Source organism: Xyrauchen texanus, chromosome 8 (assembly GCF_025860055.1).
Source record: "Xyrauchen texanus isolate HMW12.3.18 chromosome 8, RBS_HiC_50CHRs, whole genome shotgun sequence".
Classification (NCBI taxonomy): domain Eukaryota; kingdom Metazoa; phylum Chordata; class Actinopteri; order Cypriniformes; family Catostomidae; genus Xyrauchen; species Xyrauchen texanus.
In genome coordinates, this window is record NC_068283.1 from 2,105,924 (window position 1) to 2,123,822 (window position 17,899).

The window sequence follows — 17,899 nt, forward strand, 5'->3', positions numbered from 1 at the left end:
CATTCCTTTATCATTGTAAACAGTGCCGTAGACAATGTTGGGCCTTAGTAGGCCTAGACCCACCCAGATTAGACCAAGGCCCACCCAGAATATTAGAGAATATTCTTTGACTTTAAATATATATTTATGAAATTGTAAAAAAAAGAACAAATTCTGATTTCTGAAAGTGTGAAAGAACTGATTGAATGTGCCGCTTTTCTGTTAAAGACAATTTGGTAAAAAACAAATTGGCCACTAACTTAACCCATCCATTTTTATTGAGGCCCACCCAAAAGTATTTTCCTGGCTACGCTCTTGGTTGTAAAGTCATAAATGGTGTAAGAATAAACCGATCGACACAGGTAGATTTTTGCCCATTACGCCAATTTTGCGTGGCCGGTAAATACCTTAACCAATGCTCTTACCGGCTTATCCAATGTACATGTTGAGCCCACACCTCTTTATGATTTGATGTCAAACACGAGAATAACACAATAATTTCAAATGTCATGTAAACTTGGATTTCTTTCTTTGATTTTTTAAATATGCTGATTTTAGAGAGTAATCAGTGTATTGGTTTGCATGTAAACGTTCTCATTGTCTATGAAATCAATGAGCGCTTTTGCATGCACATTCTTAATAAACTTATGGCATAAAATTATACAAGAATTATGCTCAATAAACCGATGACATGTGTGGTCATGTAAACATATTAAATGCCTTTAATTTTTTGGTGCAAGGTCAAAAAAGGCTTACTAAAAAAAGATTTTTGCCCATTACCCCAATTCTGTGTTGCATGTAAACACCTTAACCGATGTTTTTATAGGCTTATCCAGTGTACGAAGTTCACGGCACCTCATCAAGGTTTGATGTTTAAAGCAAAGAATAACCATTAGACCATAGATTATTTCAAAGCTCATGTAAACACCGTTTTCTTGCTTTGTCTGATTTTTTAAACGAGCTGATGAAGGGAGCTATCTGTGTATTTCTTTGTAAATGACCGCAATGTAATTCTAACATTTTTCCTTCCTGTGTCTGCCAGGTTGCTCTTTGAGGCGAGGAATCTGAAAAAAGAGGCTAAAGAGATGGCTGTGATCCAGGCCATGAAGAGACGAGAAGAGGAGAAGGCAAAAGAGAGAGCATAGACTGTGCTGTAGAAAAGAATACATAATCGGAGACTGATAAAACCCAATAGATGTCCACATACTGGATTCACATACTGTTTGTCAGAATCACCAGCAATCAGGAGATCTTTTATAGCTGTTGAAAATTAATTAGCCTGTGTTTTGGGAGATTTGTGTCCAATTAAATGGCATCTGATTTCAGAAACCTCTTCAATTCTCCACAGCCCCCATCTAACGGAAAAGAAGAAGAGTGGAGAAGTGCTTCTCAATGGTACTTCCATGGACTCTTGATACAACTTGTACCTCTACATCAGTACCATCTCAAAGTAGAGGACCATTCCCATCAGATCTGTCCACTGCAGGTTTTAAAGGGGGGGGTTGTTTGTGCTAGACTGTGCTAGTGTACAGGATGTTGTTACATACTGTGATGACATAGGTGATCAACTATATCTTTACCTCCACATGTTAATCACTCCTGAGAAACCAACACTCCTCAAGATCTCAATCAACTGGAAGAGTGTTACAGTCTTCTTCCCCCATACGGTATATTCATTATAATTAGTGGTGTTTGCTAAGGCAAGCATTACTATATTTACTGTTCATACTTTGGGTTAGTGATTTGAACAAAACCCCTAACCACTGTAGTATGAAAGGAATATTCTGGGTTCAATACAAGTTCAGCTCAATCCACAGAGTATGTGGCATAATGTAAAAAAAGAAAAAGAAGAAAAAGAGCAAAAATCTGGGTTCCTGGAAAATGCAATGCATAAATCATCCTGCAACATTTGTGATAAAGAAATGAAGGATACCTTGAATTGTTGGTGAGAGGTTGGCTATTTTTTTAAGCAATCAAATTTATGATTTCTATATACCTGACAAACAATAAAATAGGCAAAAACCCAATAGACAATGCTTTGGCAAACATTGACAGCGAACAACCGTAGCATCAAGCCAGGCAGTTTTGGATGTCAAATTATAAAAATATAATGTTAATATTAATCAGTTATAATCTGCTACTTATAATATCAAATATTTTTCTCAATTTAAAGCACTCCATCAAAGTGAACTTTGTTCTTTAAGAAAGGATATTGTGTACAATGTAACTGGTCACACTTATGAAGGAACGTGTTTCAGGATGGCTCTTTTGTTAGATAGATTTGATTTCCCTCTGTCACTTTCCTATGATTAACTTGAGATCTTTAATGTCTTTATTGTTTTAAATGGATTGAAAGGAATAATGCTAGCCCTCAGAGGTAAAGTGCTGATGCAGTTTTAGTTGTTCATTGTTTTATATTGTATTTAGACTGAAGAAACTGAAGTGTTATTAATCTGAGGCACGTTATTCACATGGATTTCCCTAATGGTCATACCAGTATACTGTCTGCACATAAGGTAGGCTTCTGTGTTTACTTACCATATGTTGTGTGTGTAAGCCATCCTTGGAACATGTTTTTAAATGTCTAAATATTTCTTGAGACATTATGATCACATTTTAGATGTCCTAAAACAGAAAGATGGTAATTATTTCCTCTGAATATGCAGTGTATGCTACCAATTATAGCCACAAGAGGTCCGTCTCTTGACAATGAAAATCTGATGTTGGAATTTTCCAATATTTATTAACCAATGATGTTAGCTACAGTGGACTGAAAGCAACCAACTAACTCTGTTTAGATGTGGTTGGCTGTCATAGATCAATTCTTGGCAATCATATCAAATGCGTTATAATGAATTACTGGGTAATATTTGAAAGAAGAATTTTAATTGAACTAATACAATTGTCAGTGTAAAATCTCTAATGTTTTCAGGGATTACAGTGTTGTTAGTGAACTTTGAGCTAATCTTTATGAAATTGTATTGCGTTTATTTTAACGTTTCATTTTTTTTTATTTTATTGATAACGAATATCCTTGTTTAGGGACTACATTCACTTTTTGTAAGATAACAGAACTGAAAGTTTTTTTCTGAAATATTCTTCATTATGTGAAACACTATAACATGATGCTGGCTGGTTATGGATTATTATTAAAATGAAAAGTTTTGGTAATTCTCCATGTAGGCTACTGTTATTATCAGAAAGATAAGTGTGCTTTCAAGGGCACACTTGTCTTTAAATGTATATTTTGTGTATGTCCTTGTAAATTAAATACTGTAAATTACAAATCACTTTCATAATTGTGCAAATATAATCCGCAATAGCTACATCACATTTTGTGTCATTTCATTTTCTTAAATTCATGTTTTATAGTAACCATTTAAAAGTGCAGGTTAATTGAAGATTTTTTTGTACAACATATCATTGTCTATTTTATTTCTAAAAGGATTGCAGTCATGTCTGAACCTACACACACACACACATAGATCTAAACATTAATATATATATATATATATATATATATATATATATATATATATATATATTTGAGATCAAATGTGTCTTAAATATTTAAGTACCTATATGAATATTGGACTTTTTACATCTGACAAATGTCAAATAGTAAGCAAATTCCATTCTTGTTTATTTTTCAAGCAGTGCACTTTGCACACCAGTTTATTATAAGGTCTTGGCAGCGCTAATTACAGAGCACATTTAATTAAAAAAGTCATGAGCCTAATTAAACCCCGATGTCACGCCTCGGCTTTTAGGACACGTGTGATGAAATAATTCAAATATCAAGCGTGTGCGTCTTAAAAAAAGATTTAACTTGTTTTATAGTTTTAGACATGTTTAGGTGTTTGGACCTTGCAACATCCCTGCATGTAAGTATATACTTAAAACAGAAATGCTGACAGTTGTGGTTCAAATGTTGTCCATACGCTGACAGTTAATGTTTGCTGCGGTGAAGGCATGTCTCTCGGCTGTGCAGAAGCGTGTGAATCCGCACGACGAACAGAAACGAGCCTCCAATCAGAATGCTCGAATAGAGCGCGAGCCGCACGCGCAAAAAATACTCCTACTAGGTAATTATTATTCATCATTAACACACATTTTTTTTTTCCCCAGATTTTTTTTTCTGTAGTGAACTAATTTACTGGGTTATTTAAAACTTTCCTTCCCAGCTCCACAGTTCTACAACTTTAAAACAGTTAGTCTTGAAAACTAGTGTACTGTATATCCTACCTCACGACCTTGCACAACATATGTCGACCATTGTAACAAATGTGTATTTTTGCTACGTCTTTTAAAGCCGGTGTTTGACTGTTATCAGAGATTTCTCCTAGCAACCCAAATAATTGTTAAATAATGTTGTGATAATTGTGATACCCTACCACAAGACCATAATGGTTTAGGCTGGTTTGGTGTTGGTCTAGCTGGTGTACTAGCATTGTTTTCACCAGCAAAATCTAGCTGCTGAAGACGGATGACTAGCATGATCTTTCTTATGAAGCTGGTCTTGGTGTTCCGCTGTTAGGAAGGTTGCCTTCTTATATAATTGATCTTTTTAGCAACCCAACTCCGAAACTATTTTGCAACACTAGCATTTGTTCTACAGGTGTAGGATTATCAAAAGAGTGTATAATTTACCAAGGGCGTAGATTTGTCTTGAACACTGGGTGGGATCAGTATCTTGAACATTGATCATTGTGTAACTAATTGGGGTGGTGTGATTAGGCTACATGCTACTCTGCTAATGTTTGTTTAACGTTTATGAACGTTTATTACTTACTTTGTACATCTTCCTGGGTGCCAACATGATTGTGACATCAATTGTGGCAGAATTGGACTTACCAAATCTGAATTACGACTTCAAGTGGCGTGCCATAGCAATTTTCCCAGTAGGAAGTTGGAAAATACGATTTTCCAAGTTGATTGGAACAGTGAAAACTTATGTCGACCCACAGTAGCAAACATGTAGGCCTATTTTTGCTATGTCTTTTAAAGCTTCCAACTAGCATAACTAACATGAAAATGTTATGCTCCTTTTCAGTACATTTAAGAGAATGAGTGAGGGATACAGTTCAAATATGAAATTCTAGTTTTGTATCTCTTAAATGTTTTTTTTTTTTTAGGGTAAGATGGTGTAAGACGCCCTCCTTAAGAACATGTTTATTTACTTATAAATTGTAACAGATATAGAAACTTTTAGCATGTACAGTATGATGGTGCATCATCCTACATATTATCAAGGGAATTAAATGGAAACATGTGCTAATTTTGTTGTCATGGCACAGAATTTAAAATTATGAAAAGGGGCCATCTTGTTGTGGCTTATTTCCATTTTGTTTTTCTTATTTTTTTTAAAAATAATTTACGTTGTGTTTTCTGCTTCTATCTTTGTGTTCTGCACCCCTGGGCCTCCATACAGGAGAGATTCTAATGTCAGTTTTGAACATTTGTATGGGTCTCGTGATTTCAAACCTTTCTGGTGAATTGAAGACTTAAACATTTTGTTCACATATTATGGTTGTACTGCACTTCAAGCAAGTCAAGTCATCGTTTAAGCAATAAATACGCAATTTTTCATCTCGTCATGACCAGATAAAAACGTAAATCTGGTTACTTCACATGGTACCTGTTTAAGAATGTTTGCTAGGGATGTGACCTAACAATAACCTAAAATGACAACTTTAGGTTAAAAAAAAAACAAACAAAAAATAAACACTGAAGAATTACTGAAGAATGAATGCACCTTAACAACATTACAAGCTTCACAGTTCTGCTTTTAAATCCTGTACTTCAAAGGTATGTGTATTTTGTACTACTGTGACCGTGTTTTGCATACTGAGAGACAAGTCAAAATTATTTTGTATGGTAATCTATACCATGCCTCAAATTCTATCCATTTACACTATATACATATAATGAATTTGTAAATGCTGGTATTTCAAAGCAATGCTTTTTTATAACTTTTCATCAGTTGGAGACTTGTTCTCAAATTCAAAGTCAAATATCCTGAAATGCACGAGTGTTTTCTTCCAAACCTGCAGGTACTCCAGAGAGCGGCAAAAGCACATTAGTGAAACAAATGAAGATCATCTACAGTCATGGCTTTACCAAACAAGAACTCCTCAGCTTCAAGGTGCAGTCAGCTTTTATGTGATAGACAGCTGTTTGCCTTGCATATACGGTAGCGTACAGGCCATTCAGAATCGTGCCGGAAGGTTTGTATTGTTGCATCCTTGTGATTTATATGCTGCCATCAGAGTCTTGTGGTGATAAATGTTTTCTCTAGAGTCTGCTCTCTTGTGCAAAATTTCCTTTCAGGGAATCCCTGAATTCTTGGCATCCCTGCTGAGTCTAATGCAGCCATCAGCCAAAGGAGTAGTGCACAAAGCATTATTCCTATATTTTGAAGTTGCATCAGACTCCAAGCAGCACAGAATTGCTTCAAGATTCAATTGGTTTAATGGTTTCTTTGGTTTCTTCCAATTGCACAGCCTGCGGTGTTGGATAACCTATTGTCATCTATGAAGTATGTTCTGCATGGCATGGGTATGCTGCGTATCAATCTGTCCAACAGGAAAAACAAGGTGAGGCGTGTGGATTTTTCTCTTCATACTGACACCGTATGATCCAGACACGAGCTCTGTTATACCCAAATACAATTCCTGATTCACCTGGGAAAAAACAAAACAACGTAGTTTCACTCAAACCTGGCTGAGATCAGCAACCCTGCATTGTTGAACCATATGAATTCAAGGTTTAATGGTGTAACTGTCACATAAAAATGAAATGTGAACTTATTTACACACGCTCCTGTTGTTCCAAACCCTGTGCTGTTATTGTAGACATAGGATATTTCAGACCTTTTTGTATTTGAAATGGAAGTAATATTAATTACATGTTGTGTGAGTACGGTTTATAATAGGGATGTGCATGAATGGTCGACATTCAGTTAACTGCTCTGTGCCATTATTCGAATATTAAAATCACTATTCTGTTATTCTACATGTGTAATAGAGGTCCTCAACTCTACGAGTTCTGACAAACTGATGCTTTTGGGTCAGTTTTTCAAGTATAGGGCGAGCAAGGGGCTGTTCAAACATGCTTTTCTGTGCGTCCAACACTCGCAGTGAAACCGTCAGGATTCGTACATCTTTTCTAAATTTGGCTAATTCGTTTGATATTGTCCGACTGCATTCGTTTGAATTCCAACGACTTTCACTACAGCCAATGACAATGCTAGGCATCTTTTCCATCTAATATGCAACAATTACTTCTGTCACACACAACAGCTTCCTATCATGCTTCCATTCCTAGTACACACTCTACTGATTGGTTAAGTTTGGGTAAGGGCATAATATTAAGCATGTCAGTAACACCTGGTGCGCCAAACTCTCGCAAATTCCGCAATACACAACCTGGAATTTGAACGTGATTAAGTCGTAGGTGTTTATGCAAACAAAATTGTGCGTGAGCATAGGAAGCAGCCAACTCGTAAACTATGCACAAATTTTCATTGAGATCGGGTTTTCTGTCTGTGCTGTTTTACTATGTACTGTTAACACACGTGGGACAGAATTGACTGTTGCACTGAATCTTGAGCAAGATTACCACATTTTTAGACCCCAAGAAAAATTACTTTACAGATAAACGCATCTGGTAACGCCTGCGTTTCATTCATTGTGCTGCATTCTGAAGAAGAGTATTTTGTGACAGTTACACCATTAAACATGATTCCAGGTTGTTTTTCCACTAAGGAAAGTTTCAGCGCTTTATAAACGGGAAGACTGTGTTTTTCCTTTTGCCCTGGTGTGCATATTAACATACAATAATTTGACAAGTTCAATGTAATTTTGTTTTTAAAAATTTTAAAAATCAAAGCACTCAGAGCATGATAACATTTGCATTCTCTGCATCACGGAGATGTCCGCCTTTCCGGACTGAGCGCATATACTACATGGCATTCAGTGACAATATGATTTTTGTTTGATGTGAGATTTTACATTTGTGAGATTTTACATTTGAAGATCTATGTACTCTGTTATGATAGCTCACTGTGCACTTTATTTGCTGCTGTTTTGAGAAGTGTTTGAGGAAATTCTATTTGCAATAATTTTATTTATTTTATTCTCCCAACGAAAGACAGATTAATCGTCCACAAAACCCCGCGGGTAACCGATTGTTTAAAAACCGTAACCATGCACATCCCTCGTTTATAGAATACTTCCACACTGGTGACTGTGAGATTTCAGCTAAATGTACCTACATGCTTTCCGGCCAAAACTGACATGATCAATGTAGATGATATAGGGAGTCCAGCAAGTCAACAATGCTTGTCATATTGTACTTTAACACATTACCATGGATTATGCTGTAAATGTAATGTTAATCTATAGATAAAATTCCCGTTGAGCACTTAATCTGCACAAGGAAGGAACTGGAATATGAGCGTTTTTAAATTATTTTGTTATTATTCTGTGTTGCTGAAAGGACGTGACACCAGATGACCGTATAGATGGTCTTTTCTCTTTCTGCTGTCAGCACGATACTGAACGAATTTGTACTGAAAATTATTATTTGAGGAGCGATAAGCTTAAAGGAATAATCCCAGTTCAATACAAGTTAAGCTCAATCGACTGTATAATATTGATTACCACAAAACAAAATTTAGACTCGTCCCTCTTTAAAAAAAAACCTTTATAAAAGGTTGTAATAAGGCACTTACAATGGCAGTGAATGTGGCTAATTTTTTTAGGATTTAAAGACCGAAATGTGAAGTTTATAATTTTATAAATGTGCTTGCATTAATTCTTCTGTTAAATCTCATGAATTATTTGAGCTGTAAAGTTTAAATTGTAATTTTTTACAGTTGTTTTGGGGTTTGTTGACATTACATCATTTTGTAAAGTTGTACAAAATAATTTTTACAGAAAATGTTAGTAAGTGATTTTGTCACGAATAATTTACACATATTCTTTGTCTTGTGTCTATATACCTTTGAGACAGTGAGTATATTAATGTTCTAAAATTGACCCCATTAACTTCTATTGTAAGTGGAACACACATTTTTCCTTTTTTAAAGAAAAGGGGCAAGTCTCAATTTCCCTCTGGGGATGAATTAATTCATATCGTAAAATAAATTTTTGGGATAATCAATATTATGCCACATGCTAGCAATTGAGCTTATATTGTATTGAACCCGCAATATTCCTTTTAATCGATCAAATTATTAATGACTAATAATTTATTATTAATAAACATTCCTAGTTCACAAGACATATTTTTTTTTTTTCATGTCTTAAGAATGTCAAGCTCATTAAAGCACTAATAAAATTAGTGTAGTAATAAACGCAGTCAGTATCAGTAGTGCACTTTTTATTCTTCTGAAGTCATACGACGGCTTTGTGCGAGTAACCGACCGAAATGGAAATCGTTATTCGCAGAGGGCATTTTTACACCTAGCTAATTTTAAACATTTGTTTCGGGACCTGGTCAGTTTTCTCCCACTCGGATCTGCACAAAAAAAAAATCGTTCTGATTTCAAAAGAATTCAATGTAGAAGAACACAGTAGAGAAGAATATGCAGGGGTTTGGCTTATTTGAAGCCAAAAAATTTAATTTGTGTGTTTTGTGATCGGCATACCTGTTTGGAACAACATGAAATTGATCAAATAATAACAATTTTCATTTTTGGTCGAGCTATTCATTGGTTCAGAAATTTGCAGATGCTTCTGTTTTGCAACGATTCAGTCTTTTAATGTTTACATTTTGTTTGCTTTCTTTAAATGTTCATTAGGCCCATGCACGTGCCATTCTGTCGTGTGAGTGTTGTGTAGGAGAGGATCTGGAGCTGCTGCCGTTCGTGGCTCATGCCATCTGTAGTTTGTGGGGAGATGTGGGCATCAGGGTGGCAGCAGCCAGAGGGCACGACTTCTGCCTCAATGATTCTGCACTCTAGTGAGTAACCTTTTATTCAGACTCCCTCAGTCATGTGTGGATGTACTGTATTATTGGGCTGTGGTTTCTCTAGAACAACACCACTTCCAGGAAATTACTACATGACATTGACGTGATGCCGTCATTTCCACCTCTTTAAAAAAATAATTTTCTTGCCCAACAGAGGTGGTGTGGATAAAGTGGGCAAAATGACAGCGTCACCATGTGGTGTGTGTGTGTGCATGTGAGTCTTTTGAGCAGAAGGACTTCATGAGTGACATGCACAATCAGATATATCTGCTTTTATCACATGCAAGTTGACAAATGGCAGTCATGGATACTTTTCTACATTTCTGGGGTCGGAATGCCAAGTAAACCTCTAGTGGTGAAAAAAAATTAACATGTGCTTTTTGGAACATTTTTATTGATTCCAAAGAAGACACAAAAAAACTAAACATAAATACATGGAATTAACATTTAATCCCCACCGCAACCCCCCAAAAGTGTGTGTGTGTGTGTGTGTGTGTGTCCACTCCCAAGCAGAGATGCTGTCAGCTTTCTCAATAGCATACAAGCGGAGGTATTTCTCCCTATTTAGCGGTAGCCATTGCGCAAGAGTCTATCACTATAGAAACTGCAATGGCCTCCACCATTTTAAACCACACCATTGTGTAATGAATCAGTCTGTTGTGTCTCTCAGCTGTGATGAGCCGTAATGTTGAAGTTGTTCGTTAAAAGGTATTTTCTAGCTTTAGTAGTAATGCAAGCAATCTCAAAGAGCTGTTTTATGTCAAATCTAACTGATGCAGATTCACATCACCTCACTGGCTCATATTACACACAAAAAGTGTGCGTGTATGTGACACATCCACAGCTAAACCTCACTCTCCGCTACCTCTCCCCAAGAACCCTCCAAGAATTACATCCACTTGCCCCACTTCCCAACAAACAAATCTAATGACCCAATCTACAAAATATCATCATCATCATAATCTCATATGCTACCACCCTCCCCATCTCTGCACTCCACTCCTGAAATGGGGGCGCTCCGGTTGACTTCCATCCCCTCAAATCAGTCTGTCTGGAAAACATCACACTTGTTCCCCATATCAATGACATGCCCAAAACAGAGTCTGGGGCAAAACCGAATCAGTGCCCAACACTTCACACACAACACTCTGAACCTTCATCCAAAACCCCTGGATCTCAACACACCACCAAAAAAACATGGGCCGTATCTCCATCCTCAGATTGGCATCACCAGCAGATGGGTGTGTCTTTGAGACTGAGCCTATACAAAAATTAAGGATAAGGACATTTGACCCAAAATAAGGTTTTCTGGATGTATTTCTATTGTGCAGTTAAAACCTGTCTAATAACTTTAATTCCAATAAGTTGTCAATTTAGAGCACTCTTGTAGAATTTATCTGTAATGTGCCTTTTTTTTTTCTCCATAATTTCTCCAACAAACTGTTTTTACCAGCTATTTTATTTACTTTGAATAATGGAAAACAAATCAAATTTGTATCTTCCAAGCATATTCCCTCCAAACACTGGATGGAGTAGTATGGCATGTATTATATGATATTTCTTCAGTCTTGCTGACTAATTTTTATTTTTAATTCATCCTCCCACCTACATATAATTGTATTCGGATCTCTTTCAAGTGCACTCTTTAAAATTCATAACATTTTATTGGAATAGTTGTATTGTATCAATTATATAGTTTATGAATGGATGCATTTCCATATTTTTATTTCTGTTAATAAATATAATCTTACCTGTGAATTTAAATAATTGTGAATTTTGAAGCTCCTATTTGTTGCCGTGTTTGAAAAGGTATCAATTCCTTAATCAGTGAACAGTTGGTGATATATTTTCAGACCTCCTATCTGCCCAAAACTTCAATGTATTTTCTAATCTATTTGGCATGAAATCAGAATCTTTAGTAACTTGTAAATTAACTTTATCATTCTAAGTTTAACTTTTTTTTTTTTTTTTTTTTCCTCTCTCGAACCAAATTTTAAAACTACCATTTAATACAAATATTACAGTTGAAGTTAGAAGTTTACAATTGTTCAGCTGTAATTGCTTATTTTCATTATTGGGAGGGTACCTCCACCCCATCCGCTTCGGAATCTACGCCCCCGCATTTACAAGAGAGAAAATGATTAAAAACTGACTGCTTAGCAGCTCTTCACCGTTAAATTGATGAAAACGTTGCACTTGCATTGCGTCGCCGAAGTCCCTTGCATGCTGCGATTCAACACACTTAAAAATAAGTGTAGGTAGTCATTAAAACAAATTTTTTAATCACTCCACAGGTTTCATATTTGCAAACTATGGTTTTGGCAAATAATTTAGGACATCTACATTTGTGCATGTAATTTTTCCAACAATTATTTACAGACTGATTTTCACTTTTAATTGACTATCACAATTCCAGTCTGAAGTCTTGGGTCAGAAGTTTACATACACCAAGTTAACTGTGTCTTTAAGCAACTTAAAAATTCCAGAGAATGATGTTAAGCCTTTAGACAATTAGCTTGTGATAGGAGGTGTACTGAACTGAGTTGTACCTGTGGATGTATTTTAAGGCCTACCTTCAAACTCAGTGCCTCTTTGCTTGACATCATGAGAAAATCTAAAGAAATCAGCCAAGACCTCAGGGGAAAAAAAAAAAAACACATGTCTGGTTCACACTTGGGGGAGCAATTTCCAAATGACTGAAGGCACCATGTTCATCTGTACAAACAATAGTACACAAATATAAACGCCATGGGACCACGCAGCTGTCATACTGCTCAGGAAGGAGATGCATTTTGTCTCCTAGAGATGAACGTAGTTTGGTGTGAAAAGTGCAACTCTATCCCAGAACAACATCAATGGACTTTTTGAAGATGCTGGAGGAAACTGGTAGATAAGTATCTATACCTACAGTAAAACAAGTCCTTTATCGACATAACCTGAAAGGCTCCTCCAGCCATGAAGAAGCCCATGATCCAAAACTGCCATAAAAATAGCCAAACTACAGTTTGCAAGTGCACATGGGGACAAAGATCTTACTTTCTGGTGAAATTTCCTCTGGTCTGATGAAACAAAAATGGAAGTTTTGCCATAATGACCATTGTTATGTTTGGAGGAAAAAGGGTGAGACTTGCAAGCTGAAGAACACCATCCCAACAGTGAAGCAGGAGGGACCGTTGCACTTCACAAAGTAGTTGGCATCATGAGGAAGGAAATTTATGTAGATATAATGATGCAACATCTCAAGACATCAGCCAGGAAGTGAAAGGCATTGGCGTTGCCATCACAAAGTCCTGACCTCAATCTGAAAAAAAAGCATGTGTGAGCAAGGAGGCCTACAAACCTGACTCGGTTACACCAGTTCTGTCTGGAGGAATGGGCCAAAATTCCAGCAACTTATTGTGAGACTCTTATGGAAGGCTACCCAAATAGTTTAACCCAAGTTAAACAAATTAAAGGCAATGCTACCAAATACTAACAGTGTATTTAGGACTGGGCGATAAAACGATATCAATATTTATCGCGATAAACCTCCATGATATCGACGATAAGCTTAAGTAATTTTCGATATTTAGCCTTTGTTCTACATCTAGACATGAGTGTTGCTAAAACACTAGCAGTTTGGCTTTCTTATGTTTCCACTGGCGCGTAGTGAGCAAATGTGAGCGAGCGCTTTCAATTCCTTCCTATGGAAGCCGAGCATCTAGCTCATGAGGTGGATTGTAAAATTGACAGCAGCACGGGGCAAGCAGTTCCCTAGCGTTAGGAGTGGCTTTGTGCGGATTTCTTCAGTGGTCAGTGGAAACGCACCCTCAGACTGGATGCAGTTGCTATTGCCCCCGCTACGCGGGTCACCGCGTTCTGGATCCCAGATTGATTCCATCTTGACTGCAAGACATCATGACGATGGTTACGCCCTCTCATCGTCTCTAGTGAGCAGCGTGACGAAACAACAGTGCCGGTTACATCATAGCTGATCTTTCTGCGCTGCATTCTTGAATATTTTTCTCTAGCACTGAAACACGCTTCACTGATGCCCTGTCCCGGTCTGCACCCGCATCCTCTTTTCCCCACATGTTAGTAAACGTGAGGTGCGTGTTTCCAGAGCGCCTTTTAGACCATAAAGTCTTTTCTTTCAAAATTTAGTTTTATTAATCAGCATATTCCAAGCCATTAATAATAAACATAGATTTCTGTTCTAATTTTGTGAAATTATTCAGATTTCTTCATCTCTGACAAGGATAAAAGACAAAATTACTAGTTTGTAGCCTAGTCTTTCTCGCTTTAATGAAAGTAGAAAAATGGTCCATTCAGACCTTTTTACATTTTCAAAAGTTTCTCTGTGGAGATGCCACTGAAACCCATACAGTATCATTCCTCAGTCACAAGGGCTTCTATGCCCCTATACCTGGATATCTGTATGTAAAGAAATATGAAAATAATTATGTTAAATGGTGGTGTAGTGGGCTAAAGCACTGAACTGGTAAGCAGAAGGTTGTCGGTTCGATCCTCACATTCATCGCCATTGTGTCCTTGAGCAAGGTACTTAACTCCAGGATGCTCCGGGGGGGATTGTCCCTGTAATAAGTGCACTTATTACAACAATACAAATACATGTAAACTGTATCCAACTGCACTCAATTGATAAACTCTATCAAATATTGTAATATGTTCCTAGAAGATTCCTCAGACACCACTGCATTGGCTGTGTCTGGGCCCCAATGCAGTATTGTAATGATTATTTAGACTGTTTAGGATTTAGTTTTCGCTTTTGGAAATTCAAAATAATTTGATTTAAATATCGAATTATATGAAAGCATATCGTGATAATATTTTTTGCCATATCGCCCAGCCCATGTAAACTTCTGATCCACTGTGAATGTGATGAAAAATGAAATCTGAAACAAATAATTCCCTACTCTTTGACATTTCACATTCTTAAAATGATGTAGTGATCCTAACTGACCTAAGATGGGAATATTTTCTATGATTAAATGTCAGGAATTTTGAAAAACTTTAATTTATACAATTTGTGAATTCTAGTCCTCCTAGCCTTTTTGACAACTTAAGAATTTTAAGAATAATTTTAGGTTTCTTATTATCCCATGTATGTTTACAAAGTAGTTTATTTAATTGTCTAAAAACAATTTTGATATACTACTAACTGGTAGAGTTTGATAAAGGAAAATTAACTTGGGAGAATATTCTTTATAGTCCCTCATAGTTTTGTAATCAATAGCCTATATTTATTTGTAATTGTTTTTAATTATATATTTTATTTATTTATTAGTTTTCAATTCAAATAAATACAAAATATTTTAAATAATTGTTCACTTAGGCATTGATATACCAGACATTTTTTTTTAAATCACATTAAGAATTTGTTTGCAGCAGTCCTCTTGAGCTATAAATCATGTGTTTTAAGTCTTCATGATTTCATGCTCAACTCTTGAGCAGTGTAAATACATTTTAAAACAATGTTTTGTGCACAGTTTAAATGAATTTTAAATTCTTATTTTCATAATCATCAGCTTTCAGCAGAGAGATACATTACTGTGCAAATGTTTTAGGCACTTGTGACGATTAAGACAAATCGGGGCTCAAAGCTAATGATATTTTGTACTGGACTGGTTGGGCCAGTGCTTCAGATTTTTACTGGCCATGGCCAAATTTTCACTGGCCCCAACACCAAAATGACAAAGCTGTTTTTACCATCATGGCTTTAAAAAATGTGTCAGAAGATAAGCATTTTTTTACATATCTTGTGTTTTTAATGCAATGTCCCCCATGGGCCTGGGTAGCTCTGTGTCTAAAGATGCCGACTACCACCCCTAGAGTCGTGAGTTCGAATCAGGGCTGTGAGTGACTCCTGCTAGGTCTCCTAAGCAACCAAATTGGCCAGTTGCTAGGGGGGGGAGAGTTACATTTGGTAACCTCCTAGTGGTCACTATAATGTGGTTCACACTCTGTGGGGCGTGTGGTGAATTGTGCGTGGATACCGCAGAGAATAGCGTGAAGCCTCCAGACACACTTTTTTTTTTTTTTTTAAATGCAATGTCCACCAAAATTTAAACTCGTTTATAATTTGCAAGATGTGATTTATGCGCTTTTACAGATATAAATGCATCATATTAACCTCCGCTGTCCTGCCATTTACACATGTGCTTCTAAGCCAAGAGTTCTGTGGAGGAGATGATGGTTTTCGGTCACCCGTTTAGTCATTCAACTTTTGCCCATGTGTACATGTTTTCACAAGAAGGATCAAAGATTTAGTCAAAGTGATTATTGGCTGAGAGAACAGACTTGCTACTAAATCGGTTGTGATGTGTAATGTACAGTAGGTAGATATCAGGACTAATCTGTGAATTAATAATGTCTATATAACATGAAATCAGACAAGACCAACACTGACTTGTATACAAAGAACAAAAGTACCTGTATGGCCCAGAAATGACACATGTAACAGGTGTTTTATGAGAATGATATGAAGTAGACTGTTTCAAATATTCATCTTCACCCTGCAGCTGAACAGCTCTGATAATTATAGCCTAATAGCCATAGTGATCTTGCTTGATTTCATATCAAACGCCATTATCATGTCGAATTAATGTTCACGTTTTAAATATTGCCTAATTAAATGTATACTTATATTTTGGATATTGAGGTGCTTGTGATTTCCAGACACGTGTATAACTGGGGTTTAACAAAGTTTATTATATCTCATTCGTCGCTTCATCTCTAAAGGCGAATCAATGAGAGAAAATTAGTTTTTTACAGTGGGAATAAAACTAGCGCTCTGTCCCTTTATGAGAGCACAAGCATGTTAAACAGACTACGCTGCACGGAGAGAGATGATGATGAGACATTATGCATGGAGAGACATGGATTTTCAGTCCTATAGAAAGAAACTGTTGATTATTTGTGTTCCAATGTGGGGATTACTCATTTTCACCAACATGTAAAATGAAAAATGTGGGGCATTGTGAACAGGAAATATGCGGGGATACTTAATGTTGCAAAACACGTTAAATCCCAATGCGAAATTCATTAAGTTGGGTTTTTCCTGCTATTTTCTACACATTGGTAATATCTGATGATATGACACTTGGAAAAGAGTGAGGACATTGCTAGGAGAGTGCGCTCAGTGTCTGCATGATCTTGTGCATGCAAACGACTGTCTTGGCACGTCCAGTACATTATGCATTTGCACAACTTTGCGAGATAAATATACTTGCGCTCGCTCCTCGGTTAGAAGACTTTATTCGCTCCGTGTATTTTTTGTGCTCTCTCGCTTGTTTGCTCGCACTAATGTTATAAAGGCAGCGCTGGCCTGAATTTCTCTCACACTGGCCCCGTGCCATCGGGCAGTCCTTTTTGTCAAGCCCTGCAAATGCTTTTGTGAAACATCTTAAGTGCCTAAAACTTTTGCATAGTACTGTGAATCCTGCTGAGTCTCTCACGTGAAGTGAAGCATTTACATGTTTCCATTGATCATGCTATAAATATTGGGGGGTTGTAATTGCTTGTTGTGATTTATTAAATCAAACCCTGCTTCTGACAGTCTGACACTGTCTCCCTGCTTCACATCATTCTCCATTTTGTTCCCCCTTTTCCCCGTTTTGCATGTATTATGTCTTTTGGCATATTCATTGCAGTAAAAATTCTTCAATATTTTTGGGGTCATTCATTATGGTAGTCAGAATGATTGTGGATGATGTGAAGTGTGTTATATGATGTTTGTCCTTTGGTACAAATGATACAATAGTCATTCAGACCTCTCCGTTGCACTAGAAATGCACCAATTTGTGAGTGTGCAATTATCTCTCTCTCTCTCTCTCTCTCTCTCCGTGGTTCATCTCAGGGTTGTTCGTGGGTGTGGATTAGTTATTTATTCTGATAGGGTAAACAATCTTCCTGTATGAAATGTTGCTTGACTGACAATGTTGGA

The 17,899-nt window shown here is 36.7% G+C and overlaps 2 protein-coding genes across 3 annotated transcripts in view; both read left to right on the top strand.

Annotated features, from left to right (window-relative positions):
- LOC127648390 (ethanolamine-phosphate cytidylyltransferase-like) overlaps nucleotides 1–3,301 on the top strand; it is a 43,377-nt gene extending 40,076 nt beyond the window's left edge. For both annotated transcript variants that reach the window (XM_052133055.1, XM_052133054.1), the window contains exon 13: nucleotides 1,022–3,301. In XM_052133055.1, coding sequence (XP_051989015.1) covers nucleotides 1,022–1,124 — 103 coding nt within the window. In that variant the 3' untranslated portion in view covers nucleotides 1,125–3,301. The remainder of the gene's footprint in view (nucleotides 1–1,021) is intronic.
- A 630-nt stretch (nucleotides 3,302–3,931) lies between these two features.
- Nucleotides 3,932–17,899, top strand: part of LOC127647482 (guanine nucleotide-binding protein G(o) subunit alpha-like) — a 29,988-nt gene continuing 16,020 nt past the window's right edge. Inside the window, exons 1-4 of the mRNA XM_052131742.1 lie at nucleotides 3,932–4,064; nucleotides 6,033–6,124; nucleotides 6,483–6,575; nucleotides 9,785–9,945. Of these exons, the coding sequence (XP_051987702.1) occupies nucleotides 3,932–4,064; nucleotides 6,033–6,124; nucleotides 6,483–6,575; nucleotides 9,785–9,945 (479 nt within the window). The remainder of the gene's footprint in view (nucleotides 4,065–6,032; nucleotides 6,125–6,482; nucleotides 6,576–9,784; nucleotides 9,946–17,899) is intronic.